This window comes from Candoia aspera, chromosome 4, assembly GCF_035149785.1.
Source record: "Candoia aspera isolate rCanAsp1 chromosome 4, rCanAsp1.hap2, whole genome shotgun sequence".
Taxonomy (NCBI): Eukaryota; Metazoa; Chordata; class Lepidosauria; order Squamata; family Boidae; genus Candoia; species Candoia aspera.
In genome coordinates, this window is record NC_086156.1 from 4,244,882 (window position 1) to 4,260,594 (window position 15,713).

At 44.3% G+C, this 15,713-nt stretch overlaps 1 protein-coding gene and 1 long non-coding RNA gene across 2 annotated transcripts in view; both read left to right on the top strand.

Annotated features, from left to right (window-relative positions):
* LOC134497606 (uncharacterized) overlaps nt 1–15,713 on the top strand; it is a 293,428-nt gene that overhangs the window by 178,141 nt on the left and 99,574 nt on the right. The window lies entirely within an intron of this gene.
* The window catches only part of LOC134496072 (vasoactive intestinal polypeptide receptor 1-like), a 50,920-nt gene continuing 41,299 nt past the window's right edge, over nt 6,093–15,713 (top strand). The window contains exon 1 of the mRNA XM_063301832.1: nt 6,093–6,197. Coding sequence (XP_063157902.1) covers nt 6,093–6,197 — 105 coding nt within the window. The remainder of the gene's footprint in view (nt 6,198–15,713) is intronic.

Genomic DNA, 15,713 nt, shown 5'->3' on the forward strand with positions numbered 1-15,713 from the left:
GGTGTGATGTAGCTGCAAAAAAATCAAATGCAATCCTAGATTGCATCAACAGAAGTGTAGTGTCAGGATCAAGAAAAATAGCTCTTTTCTATTCTGCATATGTCAGACATTGTCTAGAATACCACATCCACTTTTGGGCACCTAACTTTAAGGAGGACATTGATAAATTCAGGGGTATCGTCAAGTTATGGTAAAACAAAAATCAAGGTGGTAGCTAGGATGGTGTGTTCAAAGCTTCACTTGTTTTTTATGTGCATTGCATTAAAAAAAAATACAGGTGGAGCTTTATCTGCATGGACATGTCCTCCATCTTGATGTTTTTCACCATACCCTGAGCATAGCCCTGGACAAACTGAAGCATGTCCAGAAGAAGAATCTGGAAAAGCTGATGAGGAATTGTTGGAGGTGTTAGATATATTTAGCCTGGAGAAGAGAAGACTGCAGAGGACGCAATAGCTGTCATGCAGAAGATGGAGCAACCTTGTTTGGTGTTGTTCCAGAAGACAGGACATAAAACAGTAGCTTTAAATGAAAGGAAGTTGTTTTTGGGTGGAAACCAGGAAAAAGTCCTAATGGTTCGAGCTGATAAACAGTGGAACTGGCTTCCTTGAGAAAGATGTGGTGGACTTCCTAATTGGAAGTGTTTACGCAAATGCTGGATGGCCATCTGTCATGGATAGATTCCTACACTGGACAGGGAGTTGGAGATGATCTTCAAGACCTCTTCCATTCTTTGATTCCACGATTCTGTGAAATGAAATTTTATCCCATTGAGGCTCTTCCCTCAGTTATTGGGGGGGAGGGTCCCCATTCACCAGAAAAGAGCTGGACCAGGCCAAACTTCAAACTGTTTTACGGATACTGTAAGGAGCTCTAATTCAAGATGATTTAACAACCAAGTTCTCTATTGTTCTACAAAGTGACCAGGAATGTTGTTCAGCTGTTAGCTTTTAAATTCAAGATCACTGCCAGGACTATGCTTCATAAACTTATACTTCAGATTTTGAACAATTATCCAAGAGATGCTATTATTAGATCCTTTCTGATCTCCCCACCGTGAATTTTTCCTGACCTTTGGATTCCTGTGCGCATCTGACAGATGCAAAGGAACTTTTTTTCTTTGATCTTCCTGAACCTGAGGGAAAATAAAGTAATTTGGGCTGGAACCAAATAATTCCCAAAAGGATGATTCAGTAGGGCAGTTTGTGAATTAAAGTAAATAAAACCATGGGAAATCCAAAGAGATTTGTACCTCTTATACCTCTGAAGATGACAGCTTAACCACAGGTATGAAGTGTTTGTGCAAGGAAATAATCACTAAAGTTACAGGCAGGAATATGATGCTCTGTTGGTGGATAATAAAAGCTTCTTTATGGCTGAGTCACAAGCATGTGATGAAAGAAAACGTCAGATGCCAAACTTGGCAAAGCAGTCCTGTAGATGTCAAGTCAAGACTCCTGGGAATTTATGTTCTCAGTGTTCATTCTGTGAATAAATTCTGGTCATGCTTCTTGGACTCCACCTGGATATCAGTAAGGCTTTTAGGTGGTTTTAAGATCTATACTATAAATAAAGCTGCCAGCTCGGGACTTTTATTCACTGACATACCTGTAAGTGTGGAAATTGTAAGGGTATCATTTCCAGAATTGTGAGCTTGCATCACAATCATGTACTTGGATCCTAACGTAAATACAATTTACTTTCAGGAGAATAGCCCTAGATTCTGAATTTATTTACCCATTTATTTAGGTCATTTTCCAAAAAGTTCTTCAAACCTTCCTTCCACCCTTACTATTTAAATTTCTGCTGAACAGCTTGAGCAGTAACATCCAAGACCCATCAGGAATTTCAGGGCTAACTTTTCATCCTTAAGGACTAAATGCTTGGGGTTTTTAAAATAAAAAATTGTGTGTGTGCGTGCGTGTGCGCGTGAAAGCTTTTTATCTCAAGTGAGTGACTGGAGAAATGATGAAACAGTGCACCACTGGACTTATTTTTAAAAAGCCCAGGGAAAACTAAGTAGCTCAGAGAAAGAAAAATAGTAATTAAGAAATTCAGTCAGGTTTCATACCAGCAACCTTCTATTTATGAAGAAAATGTCATAAACACTATGCTATTACAGCATTACTGATAAATATAGTTTATAGTCCCCTTTTGTGAGAGATGGGCGGTGATAGAAATTTGAAAAATAAATAAATAAATAGTTCTAGAAGATATTAAACACCATGGCAACTACATTCAAGTTAAATACACAATGGTTCAAGATAATTACACAATACTACTTATACAGTATTATACAATAATCCTGTTCCGGCTTACATATAATTTTGACTTAAGGACAGACCTTGGAATGGAACTTGTTCTTAACCTGGGGACTACCTGCCTCAGTAAAGTCGCCAAGGAACTGCCTGTAATGAAATAATTTGCACCAGCCAGAATGGACAGAAGCACGCAAGGTAACATAAATAAATTTATTTATTGTAAACCGCCCAGAGTCATCGTTGCACGAGATTGGGCGGTGGATAAATTTAATACACAAATAAACAAACGAACAAACCTAAGCCAGACAACTTCAGCAGGAAAACATTGCTTCAAAGTTGTATCTGCAATGAGAGAGGGGTGAACACAGAGCCATCCATTTCTGAGCTTCAAAAGTGGATGGTGGCCTGTTCTAGCAATGGGGCAACTGGTTGCCAGAGTGGATAAGCCTTAAGTCCCTCTGACTTCCACCCAGCTACATGCCACCTGAGCCCAAAGCTTTCCCTTAACCCAGCAAAGCATCTTTTGCAAATAAGGCCAAACGGTGGTGTGATATGATGGGTGTGGATTCTTACTACTTCTGCTAAGCAAGGAGACGAAGTGAGAATGGAGCAATGTACAGGGCAGTGACACAGTCCCATGCATGGTGCCCCTGAAGTGGGCCTGGGCTACTGAAGGCGAGCAAAGGAGCATCTGTCTTTTGACGAGGGAGAATCTGAAGGTGAAGAAGAGTGAAACACTGCTGAAGGAAGAAAGCTCCAACCAGATGCCCAACAGGGGTGAGCGATCAGGCAGAGATGATCCAAGTGCGCTAAACTCAGTGGCTCAGGCCACCTGGTTCATCTGGACAGCTGATGGCTCCTGGCACTTGCTCAGGGTGCCCGAGTTTCCATCCTCTGTCCTTTGCTCCATAGAATTGCAGAAATCGATCAAATGCCCAGCATAACAGGATGCTTTCCTTTCCACCTCAGTCAAAGCACCTCTCGGGATGTATGATTTTATTCCATGGCGTTCCCCTTCCTTGATCATTGTTGTTTAGTATATTTTAATACTGAAATGGGTTTTAAATGGACTCTATTATATCTATGCCCACAGAAGATAATGCGATTTGAAAGCAGGGCCCATAAATCTCTTAAACAAATATACATCCTTAAACCTCTAAATCTTCCCTTCCGCCAGTAACTCTGTTGTCTCTGAGACAATTTGCAAAGGCCCATTTATGGACATTGTGACCAGACAACTGAAATGGAGGCTCTGTTACCTTCTTATGGTTGAGAGACCAGTCCTTCAGCTTGGGAATGATAAATTTACTTCATCAGCTGAAGACCTGGTGTAACTTTTGACTTAGAACAAGCTGCTTACAGATTTAAGCTGGGTACGGATGATTTTAATGAGATATGGTTATCCTTCACTGCAATTTTATGTAAAACTCTATATACATATATATGAAAGAAAATTTATTTATTTGTTTGTTTGTTTGTTTGTTTGTCAAATTTTATTACCGCCCATCTCTCCCCCAAAGGAGGGACTCTGGGCGGTTTACAAAAACAAAATTGAAAATTGAATATCAATATAAAAACATAATAAATATACAGTAAAAATAAAATCTAATAAAACATAGCAAAATGTTTTTTACAGACCGCCTGAGGGATGCCGTGGATGTTCTGACCCAGGGCGTGGAGGCTGTAAGGGCCTGGATGGGGTGCAATGGGCTTCGACTCAACCCAAGAAAGACTGAGTGGCTTTGGGTTTGTGGGCCTCCTGGTGCTTAGGTTTTTCCACCTTTGGTCCTGGATGGGGTTGCACTTCCCCAGACAGACCCAGTGCACAATCTGGGGGTCCTCGTAGACTCACGGCTCCCGCTCAAAGAGCAGGTGGCAGCCGTGGCTAGGAGGGCTTTTGCACACCTTCAGGTTGTGCGCCAGCTGCGCCCATGCCTAGACCCAGAGGCTTTGCTCACAGTCACTCATGCCCTCGTGACCTCCTGTCTGGACTACTGTAATGCGCTCTACATGGGGCTGCCCTTGAAGAGCATTCCGAAGCTTCAACTGGTGCAGAATGCGGCTGCACGGATAGTAAATGGTGTCGGGTACTCGACACATGTAACACCACTGCTACGGGAGCTGCATTGGTTGCCGGTGTGCTTCCGGGTGCAATTCAAGGTGCTGGTTGTCACCTTTAAAGCCCTTCATGGCTTGGGGTTGGGTTACCTAAGGGACCGCCTTCTCCCAGTTGTTTCTGCCTGTCCAATTCGATCTAGCGGGTTGTGTATGCTGCGGGTCCCGTCAGCCAGGGAATGTTGGTTGGTGGGAACTAGAAGGCGGGCCTTCTCATCTGTAGCGCCTGCCCTCTGGAACATCCTCCCTCCAGAAATTAGGATGTCCCCAACCCTGCTGGCCTTTCGTAAGGCCACGAAGACCTGGCTTTGTGCCCGGGCCTGGGGCCTCGAGTGTGTGGATGGTCCCGTTTCTTGGTTATATTAACATCCATGCATTGCTTGCTTGGCAGCCATGTATATTTATTCTGTAGTTATTTTATATTTGAACTGTTTTAATTGTAATTGTTTTAACTGTTTTATAGTTTTATTGTTGTAAGCTGCCCAGAGTCACTCGCTGAGATGGGCAGCTATAGAAATCAAATAAATAAATAAATAAATAGTAAAAACCAGACGGCTAAAAGCTGTGATGCAGTCCGTGAGTATAGAAGATCGTCCTAGGGCGCTAGCCATCCCCATGAATGGCTGTTCCCCATCCTGCTCCAGCTTTATGTACAACTCTGTATACACACTGTATATATGAAAGAAAATATATAGAATATCTCTCCCCTTCTCTCCCCTTCTCTCCCTCCTCTCCCCTGTCATGCGCTGCCTACTACTGAGTAAAACACAGACACTAATTTAGGGAAGATCAGGTTCTGGTTTATTGCAGCATAGTGCATAGCTAGAAAAAGCTGAGAGTGAAGGGAGCGCGCCGGTACGGGGTTTAAATAGCCCGTGCGGTCAGCGCCCCCCCCACCTTGGGTTGTGTCATCCCCCCAAGTCCTGTATGCTTCGTTGCCAGTAGGTGAGGGGTCGCGGGGCCCCTGCTGGTGCCCCGGGTAGGTGAGGGGTCGCGGGGCCCCTGCTGGTGCCCCGGGTAGGTGAGGGGTCGCGGGGCCCCTGCTGGTGCCCCGGGTAGGTGAGGGGTCGCGGGGCCCCTGCTGGTGCCCTGGGCTTCTCTCGTAATCGTCTTCTTCCTCCGGCCGGTGATTGCTGTCAGCTGGGCGATATCCATTGCGTTCCTGCTGACAGCTCCAGGCGTGCCTCGTGATCCGCCCTGTCTTTGTCGCTCTTTCTTCCCCCTTTGCGTTCTTTTGACTGGATTTTCCGGCGGGGTCGTTCCCTTCTCCTCGGGGTCTGTGTCTGTTGTTGTGCATCGCTTTGCTTATCTTTTAATCCCTTGCTCTAGTTTCCGTGGTATTGTTATGTGTGCCGTTGTGCTGATGCATTCAGCTCAACGGTGCTCATGACATCCCCTCCCCTTCCCTTCTACCCTTCCCCTTCCCCTTTTCTTCCCTTCCCTCCTTCCCTCCTTCTTGTCCTCCCTCCCTCCCTTTCTTCCTCCCTCCCTCCCTTCCCCTCCCCCTCCTTCTCCCCCTCCCCTCCGCTCCCCTCCCCCCTCTCCCTCCTCCTCCCCCTTCCCTTCCCTTTCCTTTTTTTTCCCAGCAAAGGGAATTCATGAATTAAGCATTAAAACAAGCCACTGTTGTTTGTCCCAAATGAGCAAGGCAAACAAACAGCCTGCTCCATGGTGATTGTGCTATAAATCTTTGTGATTAAAAGGCGATGCGGTTCGATGGGGAAAACGGCGCACTATGCCACCCCTTTTGCTGATGCTTCTGTCGTCAGGTCCCAGCATGAGAATTCCTTCCATGCTGGGCTGAATCTCATGCCCAGCCGGGTGGGCTTTGGCACGCTTCCATCTCTACCCCAGAGCTGAGATTGCAAAGCAAATGGTACACAAATCTCTCTGAGTCAGACTAATATTTTATTCCTCTTGCAGGAACTTCCCATGTGCTTTTTGACATTTATTACTCGGATTATGAAACACATGGTGATCAAGCCCACTTTTTGATGACGGCATTTCCTCAATTTTCTCGGGCCACCATAAGGAAATGGTTTGCCAAAACCAGCCTAGTTTACAACTCTGGGATTTCCAAGGATTAAGATCCTAAACAAGGTTGGCTGGGCGCTGCCACCCATTTAGATGTGTGGCCTGTCTTCTGATCCCACATGCTGTTTTTCTGCTACAGATAAATTGAGTATTGATATGAATGGACACAGTCTACACTTCAAGACTGATGTGCAGATGAGAGTTTCAGGGTCCATAGATGTTGTACCTCTTTGTAGGTTGGGATGCAGTTCTCAGCTAAAAAAAGAGGTAAATACTGAAAGTATCCATGTGTCCATGGATAGATGTGTTTCTCCTAGATCCTGGTCCAGCCCCTTCCCCATTGGACCCCCTTGTAAAAGTATGTGGGAATGACCTTGGGAGACAGGAGGAAGAGCTGTAGACTGGACAACCAGTGTGTAAAGAATATCTCAGCCCACAGAAGGAGGGAGGGTGTGGGAAGCGTCTCAGAAGGAACCCTCGTTAGTTTTCCGGAGAGTAAAAGAAAAGGAGGGGAAAAGTACTTTTGGACTTGCAAGATTCTGCTAATGGAACGTTACAGTGAAGATAGAGCTAGTATTCACTGATGTGCTTCTTGTCGGGACTACCTCGCAGGGCCAACACTCCTGGCTCTTGGTCTGAGAGGAAGGGATGGCCCCAAATCCCACAAGGAGCATCCATGGCTGAAGAGGAGGCAGAAACTGGGAAGCTTCCCTAGGCAGCATCTCTTCGCCCCGTCTCCCAAGATCATTCCCATATATCTTTACATACAGCAGCCTCTTCATCTCGGATGGCTTGGGTCGGGATGGGTCCTTGCCTAATGACGGGATTCCCTTACTGACAGCAGCCGGGACTGCTGGATCTGCCATCACTAAGTGGAGCAGACACATGAGGTTTCGCTTCACAGCTGCTTCGCTTAACAATGGAGTTGCTGGTCCCAATCAGGGTCGTTAAGTGAGGGCGACCTGCAGTAGGTGGGCTTTTTGAGCAGGCAAGGATTTCTTCACCAGGCCGAGTACTTTTTAAAGGAAAAAAGAAAAAGCGTACGGTGGTGGGAAGGATGGAAACAGCTACCCACGACGGACGCCGAGCTGGCAAAGCACAGGGGAATGTGCATTTCATGCCAGTTCTGATTTTCATTTACTTAATGAGCTCGTTTTTCTTTTTGTTGGAACTAATTAAAAAACGGTATTTCATTTCCAAAGGCTCTCACTCTGCTGGGGGGGGGAGGGGGGAGCAATGCTCCAAGCACAAACGAATCTGCAGGGAGGACAGAGGAGGGGGCCCTGCCTTCTCCCCCCCCCCAACTCTGTCCACCCATCCCCAGCCCAGCAGAATCACCCAGACTCCCGAGGAGCTGTCAGAATGGTGGGAGGGATGGGATGGGATGGGATGGGATGGGATGGGGAATCCTGGAAGGGAGCTGCATTGGCTGGTTGCCCCCCCTAACCCAGAAGGCTCCAAGCTGCAACATTTTCTTGCAAGCCTCGTTGTTCATCCCCAACAGGTTCTTTTGCTTTAAGTTGCTATTTTGTTCCTCCCACACCTCCTGCTTCAAAAAACCCCCACTAGATGTGAGAGAAACTCTGACATGGAGGGCACCTAAACCTCCCCACCCACCCTGTTTCTGGTTCTTTTCTCTCTCTCTCTCTCTTTTTCTTCCTTTCTTCTTTCCCTTCCTTCCTTCCTTCTCACACTTTTTCTTTTCTTTTCTTTTCTTTTCTTCCCTCCTCCTTCCTCCCTCCCTTCCTCTCACCTTTCTTCCCTTCCCTTCCCTTTTCCCTTCTTCCCTTCCCTCCCCTTCCCTCCTTCCTTTCTCATCCTGGTTCCCTGATAAACATATTGCCAAGGGAAGTACTCAGATGAATGTATGTTCTGGGTTGCAATTTGGCAATACTTGTGACTGCATGTTCTTTGCCATTTGCACACTCATGCGTGGGCACAGCACAGGGAAGCTGATGCTGGGCATTTCCTGGGCACTGGAAAAATTGCAGGAACAAAACAACTACTGAAAAGAGAAAAAAGAAGAAGAAAGTGGAAAAAGTACACACTCCTTAAATTTTTTAAAATAAATTTTGAATAATGTTCTCGCCCCCTCCAAAAAAAAAGGAAAAAAAGAAAAATTACAGGAGAGGATTGCTGAGCTCAGTAAATCGGATGTAAAGTAGAGTTGTTCTCTTAAAAAGCATCTTTTCAAACACTCCGAGGCAACACTTAAAGCTTTCTTGATTTAAGCAAAGGAGCACATGCTGGTTAATGACTACCACTGATCAAGCTACTTTAAAGAGCTGGATACTTTTAAAAGCCAGAGAACAAGCCAGAACACATATTAGTTCCTCGGCTTCTTCTTCGAACTTGTTGGCTGCAGATGTGTTTAGACTTTCAGGCCCCAGAATCTCTAGCATGCTTCAGAAATGTATCAACCCAGCCACTGTGATTTATAAATCACTGTTTATGGCTTTGCTTTATGTGTGACAAGCCATTGCTAGCAAAGATGCATAATGTGGAGGCTATGCTTTGCACCTTGTAGTGTAGGGTTGGGAAAGGCTGAACAAAAAACAAACTGATGCCGTTGAATTGTGGTCCTGGAGAAAGTGATTGAGAAGACCCTGGACCAAGAAGAGCAAATCATTCAATGCTAGATGAAATAAAACCAGGCTGAAGTACAGTAATCACAATGCTAATGATTACTGTCTTTCAGACATAATGTGAGGCCAAAAAAGGCCCTCATCCTTGCAAAAATCAAAGCCCATCCAAAAAGATGACATTGCTAGATCCTATCATTGATGGTCATGTGTGAACATGCAACAGCTGAAAGAAGCCATTACTGACCGCCAGCCTTGATGAAATGATCTCCACCCAGTCATGAAAAGTTAGGAACAACTCAACAACAAAAATTATTAAGACCAAAAATCACTGGTAAAAATTACAGCTACCTAGATTTCATTTCAAGGTAAGGAAAAACGTCCTGCCAGTAAGAAGAATACAATAGTCAAATGGTCTACCTATGGAGGTTGTAGATTCTCCATCTCTGGAAATTTTTAAGAAGAAGCTGGACAGCTACCTCTCATGGACGGGCAAACTGGTCTCCTTGAACACTTCTTGCCAAGGGTTGGATGAAATCGTCCTTGGGCTGCTTAAGGTTCAATGAATTATGCATGAAGGCAGAACTTCTGTCACAAACAATGGTTTGTATGCACCCAACCAGTCTATTAAAAACATAATCAGCAACAATTAGCATCCTGATTGCTGGTAGAGTTCAGTTCCAGGACCCAGAAGTAGAGACCTTTTCATCTCTGTGTTTGTTGTCTGTACTGAGGGGAAGAAACCATGGTTTCAGCCTTCTCCCCCCTGGATTTTTTTTTTATATGTATTTTCCCATAACTGAAAGATAATTTTCGGTGTTATCCATCACTGTACAAGAATGTTGGGCCAAAAGACCTTTTTCCCCCAAGTGACTGGTATGTAGTGCCCAAGTGATTCATGGAAATAAAATTTCAGTGTGAGTAAATGCAGACCAAGGCATATTAGTTTAGACCCAAGCAACAGAATGTTTGAGAAAAGATGCCATGCAAATAGAGGTGTCTACAGGGGAGGGGGCAAAAAAGTCAAGACGGTGGGCACAATCATGGAATCAAGGCTCCACCCCTTTTTTATGCCTCTACCCCTATATATATATATATATATATATATATATATATATATATATATATATATATAAATTTATTCAATTGTGTTTAATTCTCGGAGACTGCCTGGACAAGTCCCTGCAGTTTTCTTGGCAAGGTTTTTCAGAAGTGGTTCGCCATTGCCTCCTTCCCAGGGCTGAGAGAGAGTGACTGGCCCAAGGTCACCCAGCCGGCTTTCATGCCTAAGGCGGGACTAGAACTCTTCTACCATGCCTGATTGGCTTTTGGGCTGAGAGAGAGTGACTGGCCCAAGGTCACCCAGCCGGCTTTCATGCCTAAGGCGGGACTAGAACTCTCCTACCATGCCTGATTGGCTTTTGGGCTGAGAGAGAGTGACTGGCCCAAGGTCACCCAGCCGGCTTTCATGCCTAAGGCGGGACTAGAACTCTCCTACCATGCCTGATTGGCTTTTGGGCTGAGAGAGAGTGACTGGCCCAAGGTCACTGAGCTGGCTTTGTGCCCAAGGTAGAACTAGAACTCACGGTCTCCTGGTTTCTAGACTGATGCCTTAACCACTGCACCAAACTGGCTCTCTCTTCCCCTTTTTACCTATGTTAAAGAGTTGAGTTGAATGAAAAAACTCAACCCCCTACCTGGATAACTTTTTGGCATTTTTTAACATTTATAGGAAACAAAGCTGTTTTGTCACGCACCATGGTTTGACCCAGTTTTGGGGATCAAGAATATAGGTTTACCCAACCCTGAAATAAGGAAGCATTCAACTGGCTGTCCCAGAAATTTAGCCTGGTGAAATCTGAACTTCCCATGCTTTTCAAACAGCTTACCTAATTTTTTAGAAATTTAATTTTGATGATCTGCCCGAGAATTAACCCAGTCAAGAGGGGAGAGCGCCATGAGGAAAAAAAAAATAATGCAATTGTTGTGGAAGAAATATGTTTTTTCTTCTGTGGTTGAATGATTTTGGAACTAAATTAATCCTTTGTCAGGGCCATTCCGAAGAAGAATAAAAATGGAAACAAGACTGAAAAGTATGAAAAGGAAAATGGTATATAAGAAGAGAGACCTTTTAAAAACATTTCTGAGAAGAATCTGCCAATTCATATGGCTGAGAAGTTTGGGATGTTCCCCGCTCTCAGTATCACAGAAGATTCTTTGATTAAGACTGTTATTATATCTTCATGTTAAAAATAACTTCCATACTCCCAATTCGTTAAAAATAACTTCCATACTCCTGTGCCTTCTGTCATCCATATTCAATTTGTCAGCTGAATAACTGCACGAGCGTCCTGAATTCCTAATAACCTTTCTATTATAGAAGAATAATTTGGAGTCAAATGCTGTGGCTAAAATACAATCATCTCTACTTGGTCCTAATCTACTTGAGCTTTTCAAATATCCCTCAGAGTCAAGACTTTCTGCCCAGTCTTTAATAAGATACCAAATTGATTTCCAATCTTTTATAATCTTTCAGCAGTTCCAAATAAAATAAGCCAGACCTATTCGCAGAGGGCTTTTGCCAATTTTTAAGAAGGAATGGATACACATTCTCTACTGCTTGGATGGGAAACAATTTTCTACCCATCTGGATTCTGGACTGCCCAGGGACCATCCATGGAGAGGAGAAGATCACCATTCATCAACACAGTCTACCTGTAAAAGGAAGTAAAAATTGGACTGAAGTGGGCAGGATCAGGCCCACCCCCCTTTACACGACTTCTTTGAGTCCAGCTCAACCCATGATGACTACGTGGAAATATCCAGCTGGTTTTCTTATCTGTAGTTCGAAAGTGATTTGCTTTCACCTCTTCTGGGATATTTGTGTGACTTCCCATTCTGGCCTAGAACCCTGAAATCTCCTGGTGGTCTCCCATCCAAGTCCTCCCCAAGTCCAATTCTGCTTAATATAAAACCTCTGTAGACTCATTTCCTAGTGACTTAGTTTTGATGGAGGCAATAAACGATACCTGCCAATTCATAAGGCTGAGAATTTTGGGATGTTCCCAGTTCTCAATATCATAGAAGTGATTTCCTATTACCCCAAGTGGAAATCCCTCTCTTCCCCCCATCATTTTTGGAGAAATGCTTTGGGAGGGGCTGGGCTGAGACACAGCCTGACCTAAAATCAGCATGGAAGCTTCCATGGTTGAAGGTGACTTGGATTTCCAATTACCCCAAGTGGTTTTTTTTGACTTCCCAACTTAGCTTACAGCCCAGGGATTTTGTGGTGGTCTCCCATCCAAGTATCCACAGGGTCACATCTTGCGTAGCCTCTTCCAGATCAGCCAAGGCCAGCTATATGCTATCACTGAACTAGGCAAAAAAAAAATGGAAAAAAATTAAAAACATAAAGGAGGAATCTCTTAAATGAAGCCTGGCTCCTGTTGAGTTCATGGACCTACAGTTTTCTTGGCAGCAGTACGGAAATATTGCCACTGCCTTCTTCTAAGAAGCTTCTTAAACTTCTCAGTTTGGTCTTCCAACCAAGTTTTAGCCGGTTTCCTGACCTTCTTTAGCTTCAGGGTCCAGCCAAGATTGGTCAACTGCCACATGCAGATCTAACATCTGGAGAGCACAGTTTAGATCATGCTGGCTGGGGAATTCTGGGAGCTGAAGTCCACACAGCTTAAAGTTGCCAAGGTTGAGAAACACTGGTTTAGATAATGATGGCTTGGGCACCAGCTGAGTTGCAGGTTATCTGGGGTGAAGATTTCTACTTACCAATTTTATAGAGAGATTTTGCTGTCTCATAATTCTGTTTACATTTGTTTATGAATGATTCTCTAAGTGTATATGCCTCCTTTCCTCTGGAGCTCAAGATGGCAGACATCCCTCTCTTCCCCCCATCATTTTGGGGGAAATGCTTTGGGAGGGGCTGGGCTGAGACACAGCCTGCCCTAAACTCAGCATGGAAGCTTCCATGTTTGAAGGTGACTTGAACTTGGGTTTCATCACTCCTAGTCCAACACCTTAAACACTATACCAGATGGTTTTTTTTTCTTAGATTTATATCCTGCTTTTTTTTCAGAAAGAAGAGCACCCTTTATTTTTTTCAGTACCCACAACTCCCCTGTGAGGTAGGCTAGACTGAGAGGCAGAGGGACTAGCCCCTAGTTAACCAGGAACCTTTCATGGTTGAGGGTGAACATGGATCTCTGCTGTCCTAGTTTAATACCTCAACCACTAGATGACACTGCCTGGCCTTGTACAACCTCCATGATGTTCTCCATGAAGTCTTTTCTTTGTCGGGGTGATTAACCCCAAATTCTTAGCCTGAGCCATGAAGCACAGAAATATCTTCTATCAGCTAATTCATCTGACTTTTCTTCCTAGTCTTAGAGCCCATGTAGGCCCCAAAACCTCCGATGTTTTGTTACTCTGGTATGTCACCCTTCATGGCTTATATGTTGACACAGGTTTGCTCAATCTCAGTTTATGCCAATGGTCTCTGATTTCCAAGATCCACGCTATCTTTTAGCAAGCCATCTCCATATTCTGTTATCTTCCGAACTTCAAAAAGGTGGGACTTTGCTATGGTGGGAAAATTCAGTCCCTGAGCTGGCAAATGTCTCACCACCGATGGTGGGAAGTTGATGATGGACCATCTCTGTTTCCCCAACATTGCTTAGGAATTTTACAGCCCTGCTTAGCCTTGTTCCATCAAATCAGAAATTCTTCCCACCAAACTTATCATTTAAGAAACTTGGCGTTCTTCCTGGGCTGCATCTGAGGTTGCTTCTGAAGCTAAGGTCACCATCTGAAATATGTCCTGAATGGAAATGACCCCATGAATAGAAATCAACGATTTGGTCCAAAAATTATGGTTCAGCGCTTATTTCAGTTGGTTGCCAAGGAAACCAGAATTGATTCCAACACTTTCCTGGAACTCTTTTCCATAAGTAACTTAGAGATTCCATTTAAAGCACCAATTTCTAACTTAACCTTTTGAAAAGCTGCTGTCCTTGAAAAGTGGTGGCTGCTTTAGCGTTTGAGGCAACCAACGGACAGACATGTTGCCCACCCCGAATGTTGCTTTTTAGGCAGCATCCAAACAGAAAAGAAGCCAAATGGATCAATTGCTGGAAAAAAAGAGTGACCCTTAATATTTTAACCCTTCGCATCCCCAAACATGAGCAGGCAGCATAGCTTTTAAGTACATTAATTCATATTTGTATATTAATGGGAACTAGCTAGCAACCTTCTGACCCTGGAGGGACCCTTGAAATATTTTTCAGGCCTGGGGAACCCCTGCGCACTTAGGCTCAAATAGAGACCAGAAGTGACAAAATTGTTCTATTCGATTCATGGGTAGGCCTGCAAATATGCATGAACGGTGTTCTTAAACTAAAAAGAAAGAATGAAACTTGAATGTGAAGTTGCCTGAATCTGAAATCATTTTTTAAATAAATCGTGATCTCCCAGGGAACTCCTAGGGATCTCCTGCAGAACCCGAGGGTGCCACGGAACCCTGGTGAGAAACCCTGAGCTAGATTCCAAGTTGGAGTAGATCTGCCTCTCCTTCAAGAAAACAGTTGGTGCTGTTCCCAAAAAGAACCCCTCTCTCATTTTTGCTGCATTGGGTCATCAGCAAAAGTGAGTATGTGCATAGGATCCTTCAGGAGATGGGGACCCATAGAATCATAGAGGTGGAAGGGACCTCAGTGGTCATCAAGTCCAACCCCCTGCACACTGCAGAATTCACTACACCATCCCTGATCGTTGACTATCCAGCCTATTTCAGGGAGAGGTCAATGATTTTGGGAAGGAAGTGCATCACCCAAAAAGCGTGTGCTGATTTGCAGAAACTTTTCACAGGTTCTTTATACGAGTAGATGTCAGTTGAGATAGAACAGAGTTCACTGGAGAGAAATATGGTAACTTATTCTAGTGAAGAAGATGGAAGGCAGGCTTATTGTTACCTCCCCACTATGAAAATTAAGATGCTTTCTGTGGGTAGAAGACCTCAAGGTTTCTGAGCTGTGTTTCCTTGGAGACTCCTTCAGTGAGGCCCCGTTTCAGCAATGAGGCCTTCAAAAAGTATCTGGTTCTCTGTAAAATAATCCAGGTTTGCATGTGGAAGTCATTCTCTCAACTTTTTCCTGCTACCAACAGTCACCTTGATTTTATTTGTTTATTGAATACGTTGGTTTACTGGTAGCTTACACTCAATAATTAAAATACAAGATGCAAACAGAAGATCAGCATGCTGTAATATTCAAATAGTGGATTGAACAGTGAGGGAAAGAAGGAAAAAAATGCATGCTTGGAAGGGCATTGATAAACTGGAAGATGTTCAGAGGAGAGCAACCAAGAATGTACAGCAGTGTTTCTCAGCCTTGGCAACTGTCAGATGTGTGGACTTCAACTCCCAGAATTCCCCCAGCCAGCATGAGTGGACTTCAACTCCCAGAAGCCCCCAGCCAGCATGAGTGGACTTCAACTCCCAGAATCCCAATCCCCAAGGTTACCACCATCAGAATTTGCTGTGAATTTCAGTTCCACCTTCACAGAAAACAGGTTGCTTTCTTTTGGCTCATGGTATCACAGGGTGTGGGATCCAAAGGCTCCCAAACCCTGTACATGAACTACAAAGCCCATAATGCAGAGTGATGGTGGGCAAAATGTTGGCTCAATGGCAAGGGTGTCTGTAGGGTGTCTT